Here is a 24,158-nt window from a genome sequence, read left to right as displayed (position 1 = left end):
GATTTCAGAAAGGGCTTGTACATTTCCCCATAATTTGAGCTCTGGATCAAACCCTAGCTTTCACTCCCTGTTTGCAGAGCAAGTGCAACCGTGGTTTAACAGTTCAGGCAAAATGACACACTGATATGCCTCAAACCAAGAAGGTGGGGGGTTGGATACTGCCACATGCCAAGGATGGGAAAGCAGGGCCTCTTCAAACCTTCCACTCAAATCTCTTGAGGAGGACTCTCCAAGGGAGTCTTTTTCCTAGCTGGCGAGGAAAGGACTTCCCATTCATACTGGCCCTGGCTATCCCTAGAAGCCCACTTCACCAGTCCTTGAGCCCTGACCCTTACTCCCCACTTCCCTTCCCTTGTAAAAGCAGATGATTGCAGTGATGCAAACAGCTGAGAGGGAGAGTCTCCCCTCCTGCCTTCCCTCTCCAGTGCCCTGTGCAGTCATTAGTAGCACACTAGAGCAATGGAACCCATGGCCCATGGGTGATGTAGTTTTACTGAAGGTTGTTCTATCCGCAATAATGGGGGAACAACATCCCCCATTGGGCTCCCATTGTGTGCTGCTAATTAGTGCACTAGAGCTTCAGAGGGAGAGAGTGGAAAACCCCCCTTTTCGTTGCTGCCATGCCTATCTGCTTTTACAAGGGGAAGGAAAGGAGTTTGTTTTGGGAAGTGGGGAAGGCTTAACATGCAGCTTCTGGAAACAAGGAAGCGTAGTAGGGATAGGTGAGGAGGGGGAGAGAACTCCCCTCCAGTTTGTACTTTAAACTCACACCATCAGAAACTATATTGTAAAAATGCAGCACTGTCCACTTACACACCAAGAAACCACCAATGTAATTTAAAAATGAATGATTTCAGCCTTCTGCAGTGTACTCAGAGTTCACATACACTTCTCACTGGGTGATAGTTCTATAAAAATCAATGGGATTTATTATACACAGCAGAGTGACATAGAGGTAACTTACAGGAATGAAAAGGCACTTTAAGATCTACTTATGTATCGCAAATACGATTACTATACAGATGAGCAAGATCAATAGTTCCCTTCTCTTACATATTAGGCAAAGCACATATTCCTTTGTAGTGATGTCACCGGAAAAGAATTATCTAAAGTAGTTAATGTTTGGAACATGAAAAACTTCTGTAACATCCCTGTCCTCAGTACTGTAGTACTAATAATAGTACTCAGCATTTTCTATAGCACGTTACCCAAACTAGTTCAAGACTCCGCATGCACCATTCAGTAGTGAATTCTTAAAACAATCAAGTATTATTGTCCCTACTAATGAAATACCAGCCATTATGGAGGGCACTAAAAAGCCCCTGGAAGAGGAACACATTGCACTCATTCATGGTGTTGCTGTGCGTGAAGATCAAACCACCCATTGTTAGGGTGAATATATACTGTATTCTGTTGACAGCAGAGTTTAAGAAAACTCTGGAGTTGGCTGAAAATTACTTTCATGAGTGGCTGATTTGAACCAAGGATGCTGATTTGAACCAAGGATGCTTGATTTGAACCAAGGATGACTAGTTCAGAACTGGTAGGCTATACAGCAAGCTATACGTGGCTATAATTCATAATTTTGTTTGCAAAAGCAGTCCACTAAACTCAACTATTAAAACATTATGGCTGAAATTAAAAATAATTGCAGGACAAAGGGAGTATAAACAACAAGCTACTGTGAGTGATGGAGGGCAAGCAAGGAATAGGGTCAAGTCATGAGGGAAGCAATGTTACGGGGATCTGTTTTACCTGAGATCATCTTGTGAGTATCGCCTTTGCAAATCCTCTTTATTTTTTGTTTCTGTCCCTTCCTCAGTTTGCTCATCTTGGGTCCCTTCATTCTCTTCTGCTTCTTTGTTCTCCTCCTTATCACAGTTCTCTGTCACCTCTTCCCCTTCCCCTTTTTCATCCTCCTTTTTCTCAAGATCCTGATTCTCCTCATCTTCCTCAGGGAATATCTCCCCCTCCCCTCCCTCTTTTCTTTCCTCACTTGATCTTCCAAAGTTAACGAAAATTGAGGAAGCATGCAAATAAACAAAAAAGAAGACAGAAGCTTGTTAGGACGAGTGGACAGAAGCGAAACATGCATTCACTAAGGGGCAAAAGAAAATGAATTGACAAATCATACAACAAATGGAATTATGCCACGATGACAAAAAAAAGCATGCTTGTTAATTACTTGGCATAGTCTAGGTAATGATAAAGGTATAGTCAGTTTTTCTAGGAGTAACTAAAGGGCAGATATATTGTGCAATAAGCTAAACGAAAATAAACAATACTCAAAATTAGTTCTTTTAAAATTAGTATGGGTAGTTTCCTAGCAGTTAACCGTGTGTGTGTGTGTGTATGTGTGTGTATTGCACATATATGTGCACATTTATGCATGGAAATTCAGCTTGCATTCTGCAAGCGTACATGCACCCATTCCAGCTTGTCATTCTGAAAGTCAATGTAAGTATGAGAAGTGGAAATGAAATTTTCACAACCCAGCATCCATTCTGTGCTAGATTCTGCTAAGAGGCAGTCACTTGTTTCTAGTCCACTGCCCCTGGGGTTGCTTGAAGGTTACTGATGGAGTGCTGAGTCAACTTTCCTGGCTGCTACTGCTAATCTTTCCTTCTCACGAGAGACTGCTTGTTTGTCAGCAGCACACAAGCAACTCATCCTTTGGACTGCCTATGTCTAGCTATTATAACAATGGGCCACTTTACATGTTATAACAAGTCACAGTTTCAAGCCTTGCTCTTGGCTTCCTCTCATGACTTGTTGAAAAAAGATACAAAACACAAAAACTCGTTTGCACATATCACTAAGCCAGCACAGTACTTAATTTCCTCACTGGTCAGCAAAGGAGAAGCAGCGCAGATATAGTTCAAATTTCTGATTACTAGCTAATGGGAAACTGCCTTGGCAATTTGGATAACTGTATGAATTGATCATACAGTCAGTCGTTATCATCAGTCAATCCTTTGCAGAATGGTTAAAGATGTGTTATATATACAGGGGTATATATAACACATATTTAAGGGAAGGGGAGAATCATATAAATGGGTGTGATTAATCAAAAGATGCAAAGAGATTTGAAGGGTTATGAAATGCTAAAGCTACTCTAGTCATGAAAGGGAGGATTAAAAATGGCCTCTGTCTTGGCTGTTCTGTGCAATCCTGGAAAAAAAATCCTGAATTTTTTTTGAAACCCCTCAATCACAACTTACTTCCTTTTCCCTGTTACTTTTTTAAAAATACATTTTAAAGCACACAAGCCTTTTATGGCAATTCCAATAGTCTCTTTAATTGTGGAGTTGGCCACCCATGGGCCAATGTCTAAACTACAGACCTACGGTTCATAGCTCCTTAGTTGGTTTGGAGGAATGTGAACACTTGTGATCAGCTGCGCATGTTTGTGTAATCTTCCTTTTTTGACAGAGGAGGCTATATATCACATTATGCTGTAGGCATGCCATGAACATGCAAACATTTCATGTTTTCCTCACCACATCCCACAGTAAGGTCATTAATGTACTAGATCTACAGTAGGTTGTTTCTATAGCTCCATGACGTAGACTTATCGAATGCAGCTACTAAGATGTATAAATGAATTTCTAATATCTGTAAAGTACAATAACTGACTTTAAATACTGGCTTGAATTGTCAATAATAGGTTCATTTTCAATCCAGGAAAACACTCCACTGTCGCAGAAAACTAGCATAAGATTTTTAAAAATCTTTTGGGAACTGTGTTACTTGAACCAAGTGGAATCCGTGGAAAGTTGATCTGCTGTTCAAAAATACAACCTTGTAAGTCAGAGCTTTCCAAACTTTTCATGTTCGCAACACACTTTTAGACATGCATCATTTCCCGACACAGCAATTCAGTCTTACTAGCAAACTGGAGGCTAAACTAACCCCTTTCCAGCCCCAGGAGGAGCGAAGGGAGTGTTCGTGCGACACACCCACGCACTGCAGTCAACACTCTAATGTGTCGCAACACACAGTTTGGAAAGCTCTGTTGGAAGTGGTCAACTTTACAGTTTCTTACCTAATTTTCTTGTTCCCTCTTGGTCTTTCTGACTGTACAGACATATAGCTAGTGCTGCTGAAGCGGGAAGCGCTACTGGTCCTCGATACAGCCGACACGTCGCTTACATCGCTGTCTGAAGACTTGTTAGAAACATTGTCAGAGCCTCGTTGAGGGTCCCGCCCTGGTCGATACTGTAAAAATGAGTATACAGATGAGTGTACAAATTTAGTCTATGTAGCCACAGTCAAACAACTGCTTACAACTTCTCTGTACCAGTACTGTTGCTGCCAGTTTCATAAAGCTCTTGCAGAATAGGGAGGATTCTATTTATTCAGCAATTACCGCAATTGCAGAACCTCACACAGAAATTTATTGCATTTTGTTTACTTTAAACATTCCAAGAGAGCTTCCAAGTGCTCAGAATGGCTTCGATAAAATAAAAAATGCAATTCAAACTAAAACAAGTTGAATGATATAACAGCTAAATGATCCATAGAGCTACTACTTATTGTTTTTTACCATAAACAGTTTTAGTCCTTGTGCAGAAACCCTGCAAAACCTGAAATGTGTGGGATATGCACTACAATGAAAAAAAACAACCAGTTCCAATGCATTTATACATTTAACCCCCTAAATGCAAACAAAATGTCAGTACATGATAAAGGGCCTGTGGTGTTTTTAGGTTATTATATACTGTTTCATCAATACTTCCATTTTAAAAAAATAAATGTAGCTGTGACAATTCTTTTTTTATATATATATTTTTAAAACTTTGTGCACCACAGCATCTGTGTAGCACAGCTTCAAGTTTTATACACTGCTTCTATGTCTATGCTAAATGCATAATCGGCACTCAGTAATTCAGTGTCTTAGGCCACACAACTTCAATATTCTAAGGAAGTGCCATATTCTCAAAAGAGTATACAGGCAGCTGGGAATCTATTTTGCCCACAAACTGATCTCCTTACATGGTCCATAAAAAACACTGCCAACTTCTTTTTACAGTGAGGTATAATAATCAAGGACCATGTGTCAATGGTGGACTTTGGACTTTCAAATTTCAGCAGCACCCTGTGCGATGCCAAAATTTGGCACTCTTGTGCTCTGTTCTAAGTCACTGTTGCGGTACCCCATGCTGCCCTCTTGGCTCGGTGCCCAGTGCAGATGAACCGTTTGCGCTCCCCTAAATTCACCTCTGCATGCGCCCAGGCATAGGTAGAGTATGACGAATTCCAAAAGTATAACATGAAAGTGTGACATTCCTTTCAGTTGCAAGCCTTTTTTTCATTTTCCTTACAGGTGAAGCAAGCTCAACCAAAGCTTGATTTAATTTGGTAGGGACACCAGGGGCCAGCTCAAATTGCTTTTGGGGCTACATCCAAACTGTCAGCTGCCAACGAAACAACCCTGCCCAACAGCAAACAGCTCGACATCTCAAGGGTCACCGCAAGTTCTTTTGCTCCTCAAATAGAGCTTCATAATTTTTTGCCGCATAAAGAATTTGGCTGAACAATCTACCTTGGTTGCAGATTGTGATGAAGGAGAACAAAACATATCTATAATCCAGGGTTCAGACAACATGCTACCCAAACCTTGGCTGTACCATATAACTGAACTAAAAGGAGCAGGGAGGAGGAACAAACCAGCTGTCATTTCCTCCCTGGGAACCTGCATCTTCATGGTAAGCCACTGTCTGGATTAAGCATTACATGTGAATACAATCTGTGACTGCCATTTGTATTTAAGGGTATAAGACACTGTGTCTCTCAAACACAAATGCACACATGCAGCTTGTTATACCCTCTGTTTCTTGGGTTTCTTCAGCCACCTATTCTTTATGCCAAGTGCTAAAAATTAAGGGTGGAATTCAAAGTCACATTAAGTATCTTGCTACATTGGCTCAAGGAATTCTGCTTGCGCAATGGAACATCCCCTCCCCCTCTCCTTGACCCCCCACACTCCCTAAACCAGTTTTAGGGGTTTCTATAACTCTTTGGAGCAGAATTAGAGAAGGTGCAGTGTGTGTGCGGAGGTGAGAAGAAGAGGGAAAGTTCAGCTGTCAAGTGGAATTCCTTGTAGAAGAAGAAGAAGAGGAGTTTGGATTTGATATCCCGCTTTATCACTACCCTAGGGAGTCTCAAAGCGGCTAACATTCTCCTTTCCCTTCTTCCCCCACAACAAACACTCTGTGAGGTGAGTGGGGCTGAGAGACTTCAGAGAAGTGTGACTGGCCCAAGGCCACCCAGCAGCTGCATGTGGAGGAGCGGAGAAGAGAACCCGGTTCACCAGATTACGAGACTACCGCTCTTAACCACTACACCATACTGGCTCTCCAGTACTGTTGGGATGCGGTAGCTGAATACAGCCCAATGGGTAGAAAATAGAAAATAGAGTTAAATAAAGCAACTATATTTAAGCTTGCAATTGCTGGCCATGGGGTGGGATATGTTGCTATTTGATATAGCAGGCTCAAGTTTAAATCCCTACTTTGTAGCAGAGCTCATAGGATTCTTTTGAGGAAGTCATTATGTGTGATGGCTGTTTATCACAGCCGTATTCATCCCTTGGTCACTTAGTTTACTCTATGACACTATTCATGTAACAAAACAGGGTAAAGTGTGTATGCAGAATAGAGGAGGAACATAGTAACAGGCTTCTACGCATTCACTGAGACTTCTGCATCAAATTTTCAGGGATGCAGTTTGTATACAGTAGGCTGTCTCTGCATGATTCAGAAAGAGCTGTGCATGTGCAAGTTGTATGCGCAAAGGCCCTGCAAAGAAGAGTTACTCCTGCTCCCCCATGCATGCTTTCACTCTATCATTTGGTTGCATGAACAGAGTTTAAGATGACTCACAGCTTAAATGTCTGAAATGACTTCACTGAATAGCACTGTTTATGAGGAGACATTACATTAAGTTCTAACTGCGGTGTTAGGGCATGCTAATCTCTTGGATGACTACATTCTTAGGTTTGCTGGGAAAATGAAAAATATAAGCTGCTCCAAACTTTAGGAAATGATTTATATATGCAACAGAATAAGGTGATGGAATCCAGAGGTAGTCGGGTGGGCTGTGCCACTATAGCTGTTCCCACACACAGACCCATTACCAAGTCCATTTTAAGTTGTTAACACATAAGCATATATATACATATATACATATATACACATACATACGTACATATACACATACATACATCTATATATCCCTGAACAACTTGGGCTCCTCCCAAATCAATCTGCCCAGGTGTTAAAATCAGCAAGGCTCTGTTAGCACTGCCCCTGCCTCCTGTGGTTAGAGGGGAGGCAACACGTGAGAGGGACTTATCTGCATTGGCCCCAGGATGTGGAATGATTTCCTCCCAGGGGCATCTTGCGGCATCACTGTATCCTTTTTTTGACAATTGGTTAAGGCACACCTCTTTGCTCAGGCTTGAGTGGATGTGCTCCATTCGGTTAGCTTTGTCGTTTTACTTTATGATTTTAATATAGCATATACTTGTTTTAATTGTGATATTATGCAACCCACCCTATAACCATTTGGATGGGCCCACAGGTAGAAATAATAAATAATTTTCATGCAAATAAAAACAAAACAAAAACCCATCTAGCACATCAGGGAGAAAGGTTCTAAACCAGGGAAGTTGGGGGGGGGGGGATTAAAAACATGACCTCGACTAATAGGGTCCACTCTACCACTTGAATTATTTCTTATCTCATTCTCACATCATTTTGTTCTATGAACAAACCAGGCCTAAGTCGGACTTTATAACTGAAAACAGAATTGATGTTTGTCTAATACAATGAAGATATCGTATCCCATTTTAAGAATATTCTATAGTATAGTTGCCCCAAGCCAGGAGTTGTCATACGTAATTTTGGTTAGCTAAAGAACCAAATGTGTGTACATTTCTGGGTGAGATGCAGATAGTTGGTCACTGAAGGGCCTTTACAGTAGTGGCACCCTGCCTAGAGAACACCTTACCTAGAGAGGCTTGCTTGTCATTGTGGTCCAAGGTAAAGACTTCTCCTCTCCCCCCACAAGTCTTTTAACTTTGTTTAGTTTGGATGTGGGGTTTTGCTTTGTTTGCCTTTGCTACTTCGGTCTTTTATGCTTGGTACATTTTTATTAGTATGTGCTTATTGTCATTGAATTTTAATTTGTTTTCATTCATCTGTGTCAGGTGCCCTGATATTTTCTTGCAGAGCAGCCTATAAACATAGCAAAGGCACTGGAGCCCAGATCAGGATAGCCCCAATCAGATGATCAGCAATATATCATCTGTTCTAGGAGGGAATGAGAAGTATGCAAGCAGCTGTCAAGGGACTCAATGTGTGAAATTATTATAGAAGTATTAAAATTTATGAGCTGAAATATATATATTTTTTCTATGCCAAACCCTGATACCAAAGCACTGCCAATATACAACAAGCATGGAAGTACAGTAAGTCTGAGGAATCTGCTAAACCGAAGGTGAGATTCTAGATAAAGAATTATTAATGAGATAGCATTTAATGCACCTATCATACAAAAAGTAAAAACAAATATATGGTACAAAAATGACACATCTAGGTGTGCATATATGTATCTATCTGATCTTCTCAGAAATCAGTAATGTGAAGTTAAGCCAATAAATGAGCACTATTTTTTAAAAAAAATCACACCAAAGTGGTATGGCTTTTCTTCTTAATTTAGCAAGGTGGACCCTTTGTTTCATAGTAAACTTTTAACAGAGTTAGTAGGAAAGCGTTAATTAACTTGGATCATTATCTTTGCATACAAGTTACTAGGAGGAGTTAAATATTTGAAGGCTCCTTTGTTCTGCTGATGTAACCCAACGTTTTTTTGTGATATTCTTAATAGTTTGTTCACTAGTAAGATGACATTTCATCTTTTTATCTATAGCCTGAAACAACAGAATCGTAGGGTGGACACATAAGAGGAGCCTGCTGGATCAGGCCAATGGCCCGTTTAAGTCCAACATCCTGTTCTCACAGTGGCCAACCACTGGCCTGGGGGAAACCCTACAAGCAGGATTTAAGCCCAAGAGCACGCTCTTCTCCCGTGGTTTGCAGCAACTGGCATTCAGAAGCATTGCTGCCTCAAAGTGTGGAGGCAGCGCTTACTTTCCTTTATCTGTCCTGAATCTTCCAACATTCAGCTCAATTGGATGTCTATGAGTTCTAGTGTTATCAGAGAGGGAGAAAAACTTTTCTCTATCCACTTTCTCCATGCCATGCATAAACCTCTCTCATTTTACATCTTACTCTCCTTTTCTCTGAACTAAGAAGTCCCAAATGCTGCAGCCTTTCTTCATAGGGAAGTCATGCCATCCCCTTGATCATTTTGGTCACCCCTACCTGAACTTCTCCCAACACTACAACATCTCTTTTGAGGTGAAGTGACGAGAACTGTATACAGTATTCCAATTACAGTTACAGCCTAGCATGGAAAACTGGCTTTTTTCACAGCTGCTGAATGCTGGTTTGATACAGTCACTGAACTATCTGCTATGATCCCAATGTCTTCTTCCTGGTCCATCACTGTCAGTTCAGATCCTATGAGCATATACCGTATGTAAAATTAAGGGGTTTTTTTGCCCCAACATGCATCCCTTTACATTTATATACACCGAATCGCATTTGCCATTTTACCACCCATTCAGTCAGGTTGGAGAGCTCCTTTCGGAGCTTTTTGCAATCTCTTTTTGTTTGAACAACCCTGAGCAATTTAATATCATAAGCAAACGTGGCCGCCTCACTGTTCACTCCTAACTCCAGATCATTTATTAACAATCTGGTTAAAAAATCACAGGTCTCAATGCAGATCCTTGGGGGGACTTGAAATTTCACTTGTCTCCATTATTTGCTTCCTGCAACCCATTCCTGAGCCACAATAGAACTTCTTCCCTTCTTCGACTGCAAAACTTACTGAAGAGTTTTTGGTGAGGTACTTAGTCCAAAGTTTTTTGAAAGTAAGAGTCTACTATGTCAACTGGATCACCTCTAGCTGTATGCTTGTTGACACTCTAAAAGAACTCTAATAGTTCATGAGACTGGGCTTGCCCCTGCGGAAGTCATGCTGGCTCTGTTTCAGTAAGGCTTGTTCTTCTATATGCTTGGTTATATTATCTTTGACAATGTTTTTTTACCAGTTTTCAGGGGACAGACATTAATCTATATTGGCCTGTAATTTCCCTCCAGATGCGCCTTCCAAAACTCCCATCATTCATGACTACTGCCCATACTTCCTGTGAATATTGGGGACCTATACTCCAAAACATCTGGAGGTCAACAGGTTGGGAAGACCTTTTTTAGACCAAACCCTGGTGAAAAGTACAATACTCTCAGTGATAACATTTTCCTCACAGATAGCATTCCCGATATATGTTCTGAATTTGACATTTAAAAAATTATTTCGCCTCCTAAATATATATTAGTAATGTTTTGAAGCCAGCACTTACTACCTGTAATGAAATCTGACCATCAGCCATTATTTCATATTCCAGTTACAAGGCACTTTGTATATAGATATGCAGTTGTGGTAGCAACTATTACATATTTAATGACAATTGTACTTGAAGAAGCACTTCCTGCTTTCTATTAAAAGTAGTTTTGTTCTTTATTTTTAGATGGCATTCGAGCTCAAGGTATACTGTTTCATGACTGCACATTTAAAGCAGAACTTGCTCTCTCTCTCCACCTACATACAACAGATGCCAAAATTGTCGAACCTCTCTACTAATTACCATTCAAGCAAATGGCAATGACCCAGTTTTATTCTTAGTTCTACAAGATGTTCCATTTGAAGATCCTGGCATAAGTTCGGCTCCTAATAAAATACTGTTATACCAGGTTCAGGAATGAACTGGAGAGTTCTGAGGGGTCTACTCTCTGTGACAAGTTTAAATGCTGCATTTCAATCTTGATTTTTCATTATTTGTCATTGGATATGAAATTATATGATGGCAAATACACAAATTCTGAAAAAAACCTGATGTTTGCAGTTGATGAACATAGTTGCAAAGTTGCTAGAGCACCCTAATACATACATACATAATTTTATATGTATGCTGCCTTTCCACAGTTAAAACCATGCTTAAGGCAGCTTAAGACATGAAAAAACACATAATCACAAGCAGAATAAAAGTAAACAATAAAAAGTATCAAAAAGTACACAACCAAATTAAAACAACTTCCATATAATATACTGCTGCTGATCTCCTAAGGCTAGATCAGTTAGGCATTCAGTTGTGTGAGCAACATTTTTGGTGGTTTCCCAATTCCTTCATCAACACGCAGGTCTAGAATTTGTTAATGGTATGCTATAGTTGTTCATATATTTTGCATAGTTTTATGTGAACATGGATGGGCGTGGTAAGTGGCTAGGTCAATGGTATCATCATTACTTTTTATTAGCACTCATTTCCCTGCAATGGGAAGTAGTGGTCTTCAGGACATGTTGAACAAACAGAAAGCTGGGAATACATTTCAGAGGTGGGGAGGCACGATGTCTAGAGGCAGCATGCAATTTCCCCCTTGGTTTAAATTATTATTTTTTCACAAAGAACACTAAATTCAGGGTTTGGCCCTCCTTTTCCCTTTCAAGATCCACATTTTTGGGGGGTAGCCTATTGAGCCCTGCATGCTGGTGGTGAGTGGAGCCACAACCAGTGATGTTCTGGAGTAAGTAACAGAGAATAAAAAATGTCCTGTTTCACTTTTTTCACATGGCTAAACTCCCAGTCTTGTGCAGGTCTATTCAGAAGTAAGGTACACCAGGTTTGATTGGGTTGCTCTCCAATAAATATAAATTAAGGGTTTCTTTTTTCTTTTAAAAAGTACAACAGGACCAAACAGCTATTGTTCTAAAGGGACAATGAAAGGAATTTATTGCTTGAGTTTAGTCACAAACACCATAGGTTGACTGTATGACCACACACAGGCTCCAAGATTTGTCTTATATCTGTGCATTATAAAATATTCCATTTACAGCAGCCTCATTACTTTCAAAGCTCAAGGACCTAGAGAAACATAGATATAGATGTATAGGAAAACAGAACTTTAAGGTACTGGAAAGTATAGAAACAACAGGGAGAAAGACCCTCAGATGGAAGCTGAAGCACACTAACAAGCCTAGGACTTCACAGAATACCCAAAAGAAATCAGAGAGACTGCCAAACAAGACTCCAGGATGAACTACACCAAGTTTCTCCCTTCCTGCCTGTTCTGACAGCAGAGGGTCTCACTTCCAATGAGATGGGTCGGATGAGGAACATATATTTTTTTTCTGTGAAGAAGACACCAGAGAGGTTTTGCAACTTGTCCATGCAGTATAGGAGCTAAAAGACAGGTGCAGTAATAAACAAACTTGTAATGTTATTTTCATTCTTCATCAGGTTCAGGTCCTTCAACAGAGTCAAGGAAGTATACAGCCTCGCCAGAGTTCCTGAAGGACATATTTGTCCCATGATATCTGCACATTTGTCTCATGATATCTGTCCTCTGTCTGAGAGGGGCAAAAACTAGTTTTATTGACTAGTCTCTCAGCTCTGTTAAAATTTCACCTTTGGTCAGCAATTTCTTTGGCATAGTCTGGAGACATTTTCATTGAGATTTGATTTTGACACCAGGTAAACTGCCCTTTTCTTAGTCCCAGAGCAGTTCAGAAGCATACAAAAAACAACAACAATTATGAATGCCATGGATAGGTCTCCCTTGGCTGTCAAACTGCACAGTTCCCATCTGATTTTAGGCTACATAGCCATCAGAAAGGTCATGATCTTTCTTAAGCAGGTTGGTCTCAAATGAAATATAATTCTTCTCCCACACCAACACTTCAGAGATCCATGTAACACACAAATTAGTCCTAAATGCTCTGCTTTCCAGGTTGTTTGTTTTGACCTGACTACTTCTGCAAGGGCAAAAAATCTCACTACCATTGTAGTGCTGCTACCTGCACATAGAAGGCTCAGATATCTACTTTCTCATTTGCTTCATGAATGCTTGGAGGCTGCTCACAGTTGGTACCTTTGGTCATCATTTGCAAGAGGAGAAATGGGGAAAACATTCCCCCCCCCTCAGAGTAGGCAATTATCAAGAACAGCTGGTGTAGCAGGAGTCATCACCGTTTAATTCACCTTACTGCCTCGACAGATTTTTTTTAATATATTTTTTTGAAATAGATGACATTAATACTTGTCCAAACCACTTTGAAAAGCAAAGTCTCTCCAAGACTTTATTATGTAACCAGGGCCAGAGCCTCTGAGTCTCCATCAGTAGGGTGGGAGTGGCCTCAGCTCAGCATGCTGACCAGAAGGCCACACCCACTTTCACTTTACACTGGTTGCATAATGCAAATCCTTTTCTAAAAACCATGGCTTGTTTAACAAGCCCTGCATTTTGTCACATATGAGCAAATATGCCATGACAAAGCTTGGTTCATTTTCTAGTTGCTCTTGCTTTAGGCCTTTGTAGCTTGAGTAGTGTCTGAGGCAGGATGGCTCAACAAACCATGGTGTTTCTGAAACTCAAGAGTTTATTTTTATAAAACTCTGGAGTGCCTCTATATATGTGGTCTTTTTTAAAACAAGAAAATTATATCCAGTGTCTATAGCTAAGTACAACAATGGTGAAAAACCTTGAAGAACACTAAGTTATGTGTAAAGGAGATCATTGCATTAATACCCTTAAGAATAACATAGATCCTTCAAAACATTTTTTTGATGTTAAAGAAAGATTCCATTTTTGTAATCTACTGTTCTTTATATAAAGTTAAATCTTGCCTTTCATTACATTTTCCCTTGGGCATATCAGCAATTCCTATGAAAATTTCAAGAACAGCTGGAACAACTCAGGGACCATCTGGCCAGTTTTTATTCCCCATAATGCAAGGGCCTCTGGGTAATTTGTGCCACAATTGTTCACAGCAAAAATATGGGCTCATTTCTTTCTGGTATAAGACACTGAGGGATATTTTAATTATGAACAACTTAATAGACTTGATGAGGGTAGTGAAAGAGAAATAGGTAAGCTAGACTTTATGGAGGGTGAAATGCTACATGAAATCTGTTAATTCTTGTTGAAAATATTGTTTGAAAGATTGCACTAAACTGATTAAATAGCTCAAGAGCATCACGGCACAAGACAGCCCTTGAGACGGCTGTGGAAAGCTGCCTACACACACTTTGCATATGAGACTTAATTCAGCATTTAGCACCAAAGATTAGAAAGAACTGCAAGTCAGTGAGAGGCAAATATCATAAAGGGAGTGGCTAGAGTCTTACAGAAATGGCATACAGTTCAGGAGTGCTGACTGACAACCGATGGGCTGAGTCTGCATCCCAGACAACCTACTGAAATTGTTAGTGGTATTAGAAGTAATGAAGTGGGGGAGAGACCCCAACTGTATATAGCAGCACTAAGGGAAGCCTGATGGTGGCTGCAGCATCTGAAGGGCTTACAGCTATCTTGGGGTAAGATGGGGGGGGGGAGCTGAAGCCACTCTGCCTTCTGATGTGTGATGAGATTACTTTCTGAGCTGTTTGGTGATCATCACCAGCAGCTGGACATTATTGCAAGCAAAGAACCTGGAAGTAGCAGTTGCCCAAATGATCCACACCAAGAAAAGGGTTTCGTTCCCTGCATCCATGACTAGCAATAGCTGCAGGAGCCCAGTAATGGGGACCTAAGAGCAATATGCTTCTCAACATGTGGAAACTGCTTTTTTGTTAGGTAGAACAAAACTGGTTTGAAAGAAGTCATGGCTAGAATTGCCCTCTCCCCCTTCAGATCAGTCATCTGATGTGAGAAGAGGGTGGTTTTCAACCCCTTCAGGGTGCAGAGCTGGGTAGAGTACCCTGATGTGGGGGAGGGGGGAGCTCCCTCCCTAATCAGATCAATCACCTGATCATGATCATCACATCAATCGTCTGATGAGCAAGGAGGACGCCACAAACCCTGTCCTCTGCACAGATAATCAGAGAAGTGATGTGAGTCTGTGTATGTGTACATATGTGTGGCCTGTGTATGTGTTCTGCACATATTTAATTTCATTTCATATCTGTGCACAGCGTGCATGTGGGGTATATGCACCCACTGCTGGCATGAGGCTCCCAGAGGACGAATGTGGCACCGAGGCTGGAAAAAGTTATAGCTATTCCTGCTGTTTTTTTTATTTATTTAACAGAATGTATATACAGCTTGATTGTAATTAAACCTCTAAGTGGTTTATAAAACGGTAGTTAGACAGCCAGCTAGAGTCAAGGAAGAGGCCCAAACTCACAAAACAAGGGGGGGGGGAGGAGGAGGGTGAGCCATTTTGAGCTCTACATTTGTTGTTGGTAAAGCAGGATACAAATATTAACTCAACTTACTGGTAAGGGCTACCATTATTGAATATTCCAATTTATAAAAGATTTACAATGTCTGTTTACAATCATAATTACAACTTTAGCATAATTCCCCGCCCAAAAAAAAAATTCAAGGCAGATGCATCCCAAGTAAACACATCAGAAAAAAAACATGAAAAAACAAAACAAACACCACTTTTTTAAAAAACCAAAAAACAAATATCAAGTGCCCTGTGTAAGAAAGTGACTATACCAGCCCAGATCTAACATGGATGGGAATGTGCATTGAGATACACATCACTCCGAAAGCAACACAGTACAAACTGGCAACAGATGTGATTTGCACATCTGATTTACATAAGTGACTATTCATCCAGCAAATGCTATGCATGCAGAAGTCTACTTCTTCATGCATATCTCCTGGGGACTGGGGCAAACATCTATGTACTTCCCTCTAGGCCAGCTAGACTGATCCTTCTCTCACCACAGTGACCACATATAATCAACAGTCATATGTGAGAAAGCTAGGACAGTGATGCAAGTACAGACACCATCCACATACCTGTTCCTAAATTACTTGAGAATTAGTCCTTCTACTGCCTTCCTCCCATGTATTCAGGGAAATTAAAAATTATTCCTTTATGTAAAGGTTTTTTGTGGTGGTGAGTTCAATGATTTAAAAATTCTCCTCCCTTGCTATTTCCTTCTCTTTTTCTTGCCTTGTTGATGATATGACCTACATATACTGTGAGTCCTCTAAGGGACACGGACCAATGCATACAAGCTAAGTGTTGTTAGTTGCCTTGAGGCCTTAGGGTAATAGGACAGGAAGTAAATGAAGAATGAATGAATAAATGTAATTTATTTGATTATATTATTCTAACCATTATATCTCTAAATAGAACATAATGCAATAAAAAGCTTTCAGTCCTGAGCTTCCAAGCTTCTAAAGGCTACAATCCAAACCTTCCTTATGTCAGACTATGGTGAGCTTAGATTTGAGTAAAGGGATTCCTCCACCTGTATCAGCTGGCTCACCAGGTCACTACCACTGAAGGGACACTTGCATCACTCCACCAGTGCAGACCACCCTTATTTGCCCACCAAGCACTGAAATTCCCATTGACAGAGTCCAGAAGAAGGTCCTGAAATGGCCCGTTCTAAGGGAAGGGCTGAGCTGGCCTGGGGTCTGCTGGCTCACAAGCCACTCTTATAGCTGATGTCAGCTGTCCATGAAGGGCCTGATCCAGGGCAGAGTGCTGTTCCAGCCCAATCTGTCTGCCCCACACTTCAACTGCCATGAGTGGCTGGGCCACAGATGCAGCAGTAGCTTTGCCATTCCACAAGGCCACAGTAGCACATTAGGATTGCTTTGTTAGCTATCAAGCCATTGGTATTGCTATCATTTAAATATCACTATCAGCAAAGCAGTTGTGGTGCACTTTTTTGGAAGTTGGCTTTAATTTTCCCAAAGGACTGCAACCAATAGGATCTTTGGCAGTGTCTTTAGAAAGCTAAGGTAACAAGAGGGTTTTTACTGTACACCACAAAGAACAATTATTTTCCCTAATGCTATTTATTGGTACCCAATATGAGAGAAGATCTAAAGCAAATAACAGTGTTAGAATAGTTGGTGTTAAAAGAGCTGAGAGCTATTAGAGGTGGCAACCAAGCAACAATGGTAAGGTGTCAATATTGCACCTCTACGAGTGAAACGGTCAATGAAAAGATCAATGGTGTAAGAATCTTTGTGAAGAGAAATAATGAATGAGCTGGACACTGAATGTCAAAATCTCATCAAGTGAAGACCCCATCTGAACAATTTCTCTCTCCCCTCAAAAAGAAAAAGTAGAAAAGGAATTACTCAAGTGAGAGCTCTGTATGATTAGGCATTGGCTTCTGGATTCATGTTCTTCCCCTCACACAGCTACTGCAACACTTTGCACAGGATATTTTAATTTTATGTACTATGGACTGCATAATTAGGCATTAGCAAAGCCTGCAAACTAACCAGCCTTCACTAGACTGTCTGGAGATTTAATTTCCTTGATTTCCTTTTGTATATCTTTGCTGGTCATGCATATTGAGGGTTAAAGGTAAAGGTAAAGGACCCCTGGCCGTTAGGTCCAGTTGCGGACGACTCTGGGGTTGCAGTGCTCATCTCGCTTTATTGGCCACAGCTTCTGGGTCATGTGGCCAGCATGACTAAGCCGCTTCTGGAAAACCAGAGTAGCGCAGGGAAACGCCGTTTACCTTCCCGCTGGAGTGGTACCTATTTACCTACTTGCACTTTGATGTGCTTCTGAACTGCTAGGTTGGCAGGAGCAGGGACCAAGCAACAGGAGCTCACCCCATCATGGGGATTCGAATTGTCGACCTTCTGATCAATAAGCCCTAGGCTCTGTGGTTTAACCCACAGTGCCACCTGCGTCCCATATTGAGGATTACTTGTCACCAAAATGTTTCTTCGGGTGAAAAGGTATAATCGGTCTACCTGTCCTATGGAATCTCAATTCGACTTGGCAGGTGGAGACGCTCAGCTCTAGTAGGGTTGATAACCTTCTGGACATATTTCATTTCATTTCCTATACTGCCCTCTATCCTAGGATCACAATATGCATTTCTGAAGGCTTTCCCTCAAATACAGGGAGGGACTCTAGTGCCCAGGGATTCAGATTGCAGATTCTCATTGGTTTGGGTAAAAAAAATTATAAAGCTGCCATGGGGTAAAAATTAGAGACATGCAACAAAGACATTTGGATTGGACCCTGCTTTGGTGCTTCAGAAAGTGAGCCAATTTGACTTAGGTTACTTTAGATCCCTTGGCCTCAGATGTGAAGTAGGTGCTTGCTTTGAACTTCAGTATTTCAGTGTGTCTTCCCAGTGATTTTGTTGGGGAAGTGAACAAAAGGCCACAATGTTTTTAACTGGGATGAACTGGATGAATTTGTACACGTAGAGGCCTTCCAAACTTCACAAATATGTGCAAGGGTTTCTATGCAATACACGTTTGCAGTATGGGATTTGTTTTAAATGAGACCCCAAAAGCTAGTTTACCTCTTCATAGAAGAGGGTTAAATTTGAAGGCATTGTTGCCCCTTCTGAGGGGATAATGACAAATTTCAGACAAATAGGTCAGAGACTTTTCTCTTAGGTAAGTAATCCATAAAGTTTTAGGATAGGTGTAGGGATTAGGGAGCTATGATGAATGAAAAACCGTTTGAGGTTGTCTTTCTTTTTATGTTTTGAATTCCAGGTTAATTGACTCCCTTAAAAAATCTGTTGCGTTTAAATTTCAATTCTCTGCACTCACCCATGAGCAAAAACGTTTCACTGCATTCTGTTTCTAGTATTTTGTGCTTATATGAAAATGCTGATGGATAGCTACCTTTCTGCGATTAATCAAGGATTACCTCCCATTAAAAAAGCACCCTATTTGGCATATTGGGGTTCCAACTCAAAGAGATCTGTAGGATTTTATAGTCCATACCAGTACTTCATATATTCAGAATCCGGAAGATATGCAGAAACCACTGAAGATAATGGAGCTTAGATACAATATGCTTTGGAAAAATATCAACACTGGAAAGAAAGTTGCCGCCTTTGCAACAACTGAAGTTTGGGTACAACCATCAAGCAAAACCTCTATAGTTGAGCACTTTATAGCAGTCTAACCTTAAATTTGGAGTGAAGGAACAATTACAGTTGATTTAACCAGACACAGTCATGGCTGTGGCACTTGCTAAAACCATCCCCATCCCTTCTCCACCACCAGTAACATAACCTGCAAAATATAAGATGGATGGGTACAGTTGCTAGGAAGTTATATCTGTTCTGTGTTTTTGCTGGTTCTGCAAATGGTGCCTACTTGGAAAATGAACTTCAAGCCTATCTGCCTCTGTGTCCACACATCCACTCCTTTAAAATCAGCTTTATACTTAGTTTCTGTGACTTTGGATGCCAAGTGAGCAAAACACAAGTCTGAAGCTGTTTCTCAACCATTATTTATAAGGTGCATGTCAAGAAGCGACCCTGCAGTCAGGGTCGGCCCATCCTACTTATCAACCAGTAGTCAGGCTGCTTGATATTGGATACATACCCAATGCCTTGGCCAAAACCTACTTACACCTGTAATCAATAGTTGTGGCCTATTTCAACCCGATACCAATGTCCTTTTTCTTATTCCTAAGGTTAGTCCCTTACTGGGCTGCAGGAATCATGCTCCTGGGCATGCAAACAAGATATACGTTACATCAACACATCTTCCCCCAGGCATTGTGATTTTATTTTCCTCTGATTAGAAACCAGATATGTCTGTCACGAAAGGACTCTCCGTGCCCTCTTCTGTACTTGGTATTTTACTTATAGGGCAAGCTGGGGGAGAAATATTTCCATTTTTGCAGGCAGTTTTTTTAAAAAAGGCAAAAACATGTAAAACTTCAAAGCACTCCTATCACTACAGAGATCCCACTTCAGTTTGGGGCACTTCAAAAAGATCCTACATTGACTTGGAAAATCCCAATTTTTTTCTGAACCAGGCTGCTTTCCTTCAGGATTTGCTTGAACCATAGGTATAGTGAGAATTAGGGTTGTAACTCCTCCCTCTCCCATCAGGTTGGAAGGAGAAGTTCAGGTGCCTTTGCTTCTGCTTTTAACTACAGTTTGTTGTTTTGTTCAAATCAACAAACTGCAGCTAAACTATAGTTTCATGCTTAGTTCAACAATAAAGGTGCACATTATACTGAGCTATGGTTTAGCGTGACATGTAGATTAATTTTTTTACAAAAGCATGGTTTTCATATTTAATATTTAAATAGTAAAGGTCAAGGTAAAGGGACCCCTGACCATTAGCTCCAGTCGTGGCTGACTCTGGGGTTACGACACTCATCTCACTTTACTGGCCGAGGGAGCCAGCATACAGCTTCCGGGTCATGTGGCCACCATGACTAAGCTGCTTCTGGCAAACCAGAGCAGCGCATGGAAACGCCGTTTACCTCCCCGCTAGAGTGGTACCTATTTATCTATGTGCTTTCGAACTGCTAGATTGGCAGGAGCAGGGACTGAGCAATGGGAGCTCACCCCATTGTGGGGATTTGAACCGCCGACCTTCTGATCAACAAGTCCTAGGCTCTGTGATTTAATCCACAGCACCACCCGCGTCCCTATTTAAAATAGTGCTTATGCCAATATGTAGGATTTCTAATTTTCACTGATCGTCTTTGCTGTTTTTCATAATGTTGGTCAACAAAGCCTCTTGATTTGCAGAGAATTTTGCTCCACAGTTACCTTGGAGACGAATTCCCTCTGTTTCTCTCTCAAAATGATCAATATAGTAATAAAGCACCATCTCCACATATACAGAGAGACTCAAATCTGTCCTCATATATATTCTATCCTAACACTTAATAAAACCCCGATCTCTCTGTAATAGTTCCATGCAAATACAGGAACGTTACATTCTGCTGCATTACAGAGTTTTACTGCAAACAAAAGAAGCACATGCCTACTATCGATAGGATTCAAACCTGAGTCCAGTGCCAAGAGCTATAGCTTCACAGTCCCGGGGGGAAACCTGTCATTTATGTGTCTATTCTCCAAATACAAAATTGTCACAAATTTGTTACTTTTAAAAAGATAAAGAAAAGGACACAATAGACACTGACAGCAAAATGTTGATAACATTGTCTTTTGTAAACTGCTTGGAGGACTTCAGTTTGTGTGTTATATAAATTCTGTTAAATAAAATAATGTAACAAAAGCACAAATAATATTTTTCACATTATACATAGTTCAGAGAAAACTTGGCAACTGTATATCTTTATTGACTCCACTTTTATTAGAATTGTGTATATGCCTACACTAATCTCTAGTATAATACTTAATAATGGTTTCATTTCTAGTACATTCACTCATTTATTCATTCATTATTTCTGATGAGTGTTGTACTTACCTTCCAGCATCTTGCCAAAATTATGTTAGCTGCTGCTAATATACTTATGACAAATTCTCTATCCTCTCAAATTTTCATTAATAGTGCCAACAACACAGTTGCAGCATATCTAAAGGTTAGAGTCATGGGGCATGCCCACAAAAGCTGTAACTAATATACATTAATCAAGTTGAATTTCCAATATTCATATAGATTTTGATAAAATATTTTAGTCAATCTCTCATTAATGCAGAAGGTATGAGATAAATGTAAATCAGTTTAAGAGTAAATTGATTAGATCACAATTAATAGGAGAAAAATAAATGGGAATTTATTACGTATGTCCACAACCTATTTTGCCTTCATCCATCTCTCAAATTGCCTCAGCCACATTTCCCAGGCCTTGCCTATTCTTATCTATTATTCGGTTTCTAAATGCATTCTAGCCTCTTCCTATAATCAATTTCCCTTCACAAAATCATTTAGTTTTCCTATCAGATTGTTGATGGTTTCTAACTGCTTTTGAGAAGCATTCATGGCATATATAAATTTGACAACTGACCCTCTCCTACCCACTTTATTCTTAGGAAAATACATTTCTTGTCACCCTCTACTATTTATCCAATACTACAAAATTAATTTTATTGCTGCTAAATAATATTGCTGCAGCTTTGGTTATAGTTGTAGTTTGTGCTGCATATGTTGCTCCTCTGAAAAGTATATATTTATTTCCCTGCTCCAGTCTCAAAATGGAAATGTAAAATAACAAACTTACAGTGCAATCCTATACATATCTACTCAAAAATAAGTCCCATTATGTTCAATGAGAACTTACTCCCAGTGAATGGGTAAAAGATTCCAGCCTAAATAGTGTTGACCATTAAGATGTTATAATCTTGATTCTTGATAGTCATGGATCTGACTTGGTGGAGGTCTTCAGTGAATGTTAATCTTGCAAAGTTCAGACTCTTTTATTCTGAGTCTTATTAAGCTAGCACTCAGTAACTTTGATTGCTTAAGGTAAACAGTGTGATAAACATAGTATGCCAAAGCTAAGGTTTTTCCCTCATCAGTGAGTTTACTCTACCAGTCTGCTCATTACAACTGTAGGATACCAGCTTGAATACCAATTCCATTTTCAACAGTAAGTGTAGGCCTACCAGTACTAATATATATATTGCTGCCTTTTCCTTTCCGACTCTTCATTTTAATATACACTGAACAATTTCCTTAGTAAATTACCAGAATAAATTAGTCACTGGATAACAAAGACAAAAATGTATCAAATAAATAAATAAATAAATAAATAAATAAATATGTAATCTCCAGGAAAAAACATATATGGGCATACAATTTCTCTCAATTACAACTCAATTACAAAAGAGCTTTTCTGTTCCTCAGCTGGGTATACTACTCTTATGATGATGTACACAATCCAGGCTAGGTGAGGGCTCCAATGGACACACAGAGCTGGAGACAGAGCTTTGGTGTGAACAGAGATAAATGTATGGAGCTGTGCCTCCTCTAAAGTGAATGGGTGAGTCAGCATGCATAAGAGCTGCCGGCAGATAGAGAGCACTGGTATGGGCAACAATGCATATTTGTCACCTTTCTGTCCACCTCTGCTCCAACTGTTATGGATGCAACTCTTATTCCCCCTTTATATATTAGTTTGTGTTGCATTCATGTTTGATTTGATTATATTATAAAGATTTTCTGATGCACTTCAAGATCTTGTTATCAAGTTGTCAAGCTGAACATAAATGTCAGGATAAATAAATAAATAGTGGCAGGCAGCAATGTAAGGTCATTTACTCAGAAGGACAGACTCCCTATGACATTTGTTCAAGATAGGACCTTCAGTGTTGAGTTGATTAAACTAATTACAACAACAACAATTAAACTAACTACTACAACAAATTAATTGTAGTTTGTTAAGGGTGCTGAGAATTGTTAGGAAACCCCTATTTCCCTCACAGAGCTACAATTCCCAGAGTTCCCTGCGAATAGGGATTGATTAGCACTCTGGGAATTGTAGCTCTATAAGAAACTAACAATTCTTAGCACTCTTAAGAAACTACAGTTCCCATGATTCTGCAACTGTTTAAAGTTGAATGATACTGCTTTCAATGTACAGTGCAGATGGAGCCTTAGAAAGGCAAGTCAGGGAGTCTGAGCCTAAGCATGCTTCCTTATGGTAGAATGCCAATGGAACTCTTGATGGCAGAAGATAGAGCATTCTTGGCTGCGGAAGCAGGATGACTGGCAGTGCAGAGGCGGGTGGCAGAAGGGAGGATTTCTGTTCAGCAAGCAATGAATGGCTGCTGCCTTGTTGTAAGAGTGGCAGCAGTGGATTAGCCTCAGCTGGTGCCAGTGGTGAGTTCTCCTCACTTTGCCCTTTGTGTGTTGTGTTGTATTTGTGTGGGTTTGAAAAAGAGAGCTGGTTATTCTATTTTGTTTACGTTTCTATATGTGTGTCTTGACTGAGCTGGCTTTCCTGCTCTGTGTGTATGGCTATGTTGTCAGGTGGTTAGGAGAAGCGTCTATGTGTGTGATTCTGAGAGGGGGGAAATATGTATTCCAATCCATATGTGTATATTTTTATGTTCATATTTCTAAGTTGCTACTGGGAAATATGAATACAAGAATTGCATTGATAAATTTATTCCATAAAATTCAAATGATTAATCAGCTAAGATATCTTTAACTGAGTGAAAGCCCTGGTTTAGGCGTAGAGTCCTAGCAAACTCAACCTAGGAGGGATATTTCCATTTGTGTTTTCACTTTTTATATTACCAACTGTGACACTTGGATTTGTGCATATGACTGAAATAGAAGTGAAGTAGAACT

General features: G+C 40.2%; 1 protein-coding gene across 24 annotated transcripts in view; it reads right to left on the bottom strand.

Annotated features, from left to right (window-relative positions):
• The window catches only part of RIMS2 (regulating synaptic membrane exocytosis 2), a 349,417-nt gene that overhangs the window by 54,103 nt on the left and 271,156 nt on the right, over nucleotides 1-24,158 (bottom strand). For 12 of the 24 annotated variants that reach the window (XM_081204281.1, XM_081204291.1, XM_081204290.1 and 9 more), the window contains one exon: nucleotides 4,046-4,218. The exons of 9 other annotated variants lie outside the window; for them this stretch is intronic. In XM_081204281.1, coding sequence (XP_081060407.1) covers nucleotides 4,046-4,218 — 173 coding nt within the window. Of the gene's footprint in view, nucleotides 1-1,755; nucleotides 2,002-4,045; nucleotides 4,219-24,158 lie in introns of all 24 variants that reach the window. 3 more of the 24 variants (XM_081204271.1, XM_081204282.1, XM_081204289.1) reach the window with 1 other exon arrangement.

Source organism: Podarcis bocagei, assembly GCF_964188305.1.
Source record: "Podarcis bocagei genome assembly, chromosome: 8".
Lineage (NCBI taxonomy): Eukaryota > Metazoa > Chordata > Lepidosauria > Squamata > Lacertidae > Podarcis > Podarcis bocagei.
Note: the sequence above shows the minus strand (reverse complement) of the source record. Positions and strands in the feature narration are given on the sequence as shown.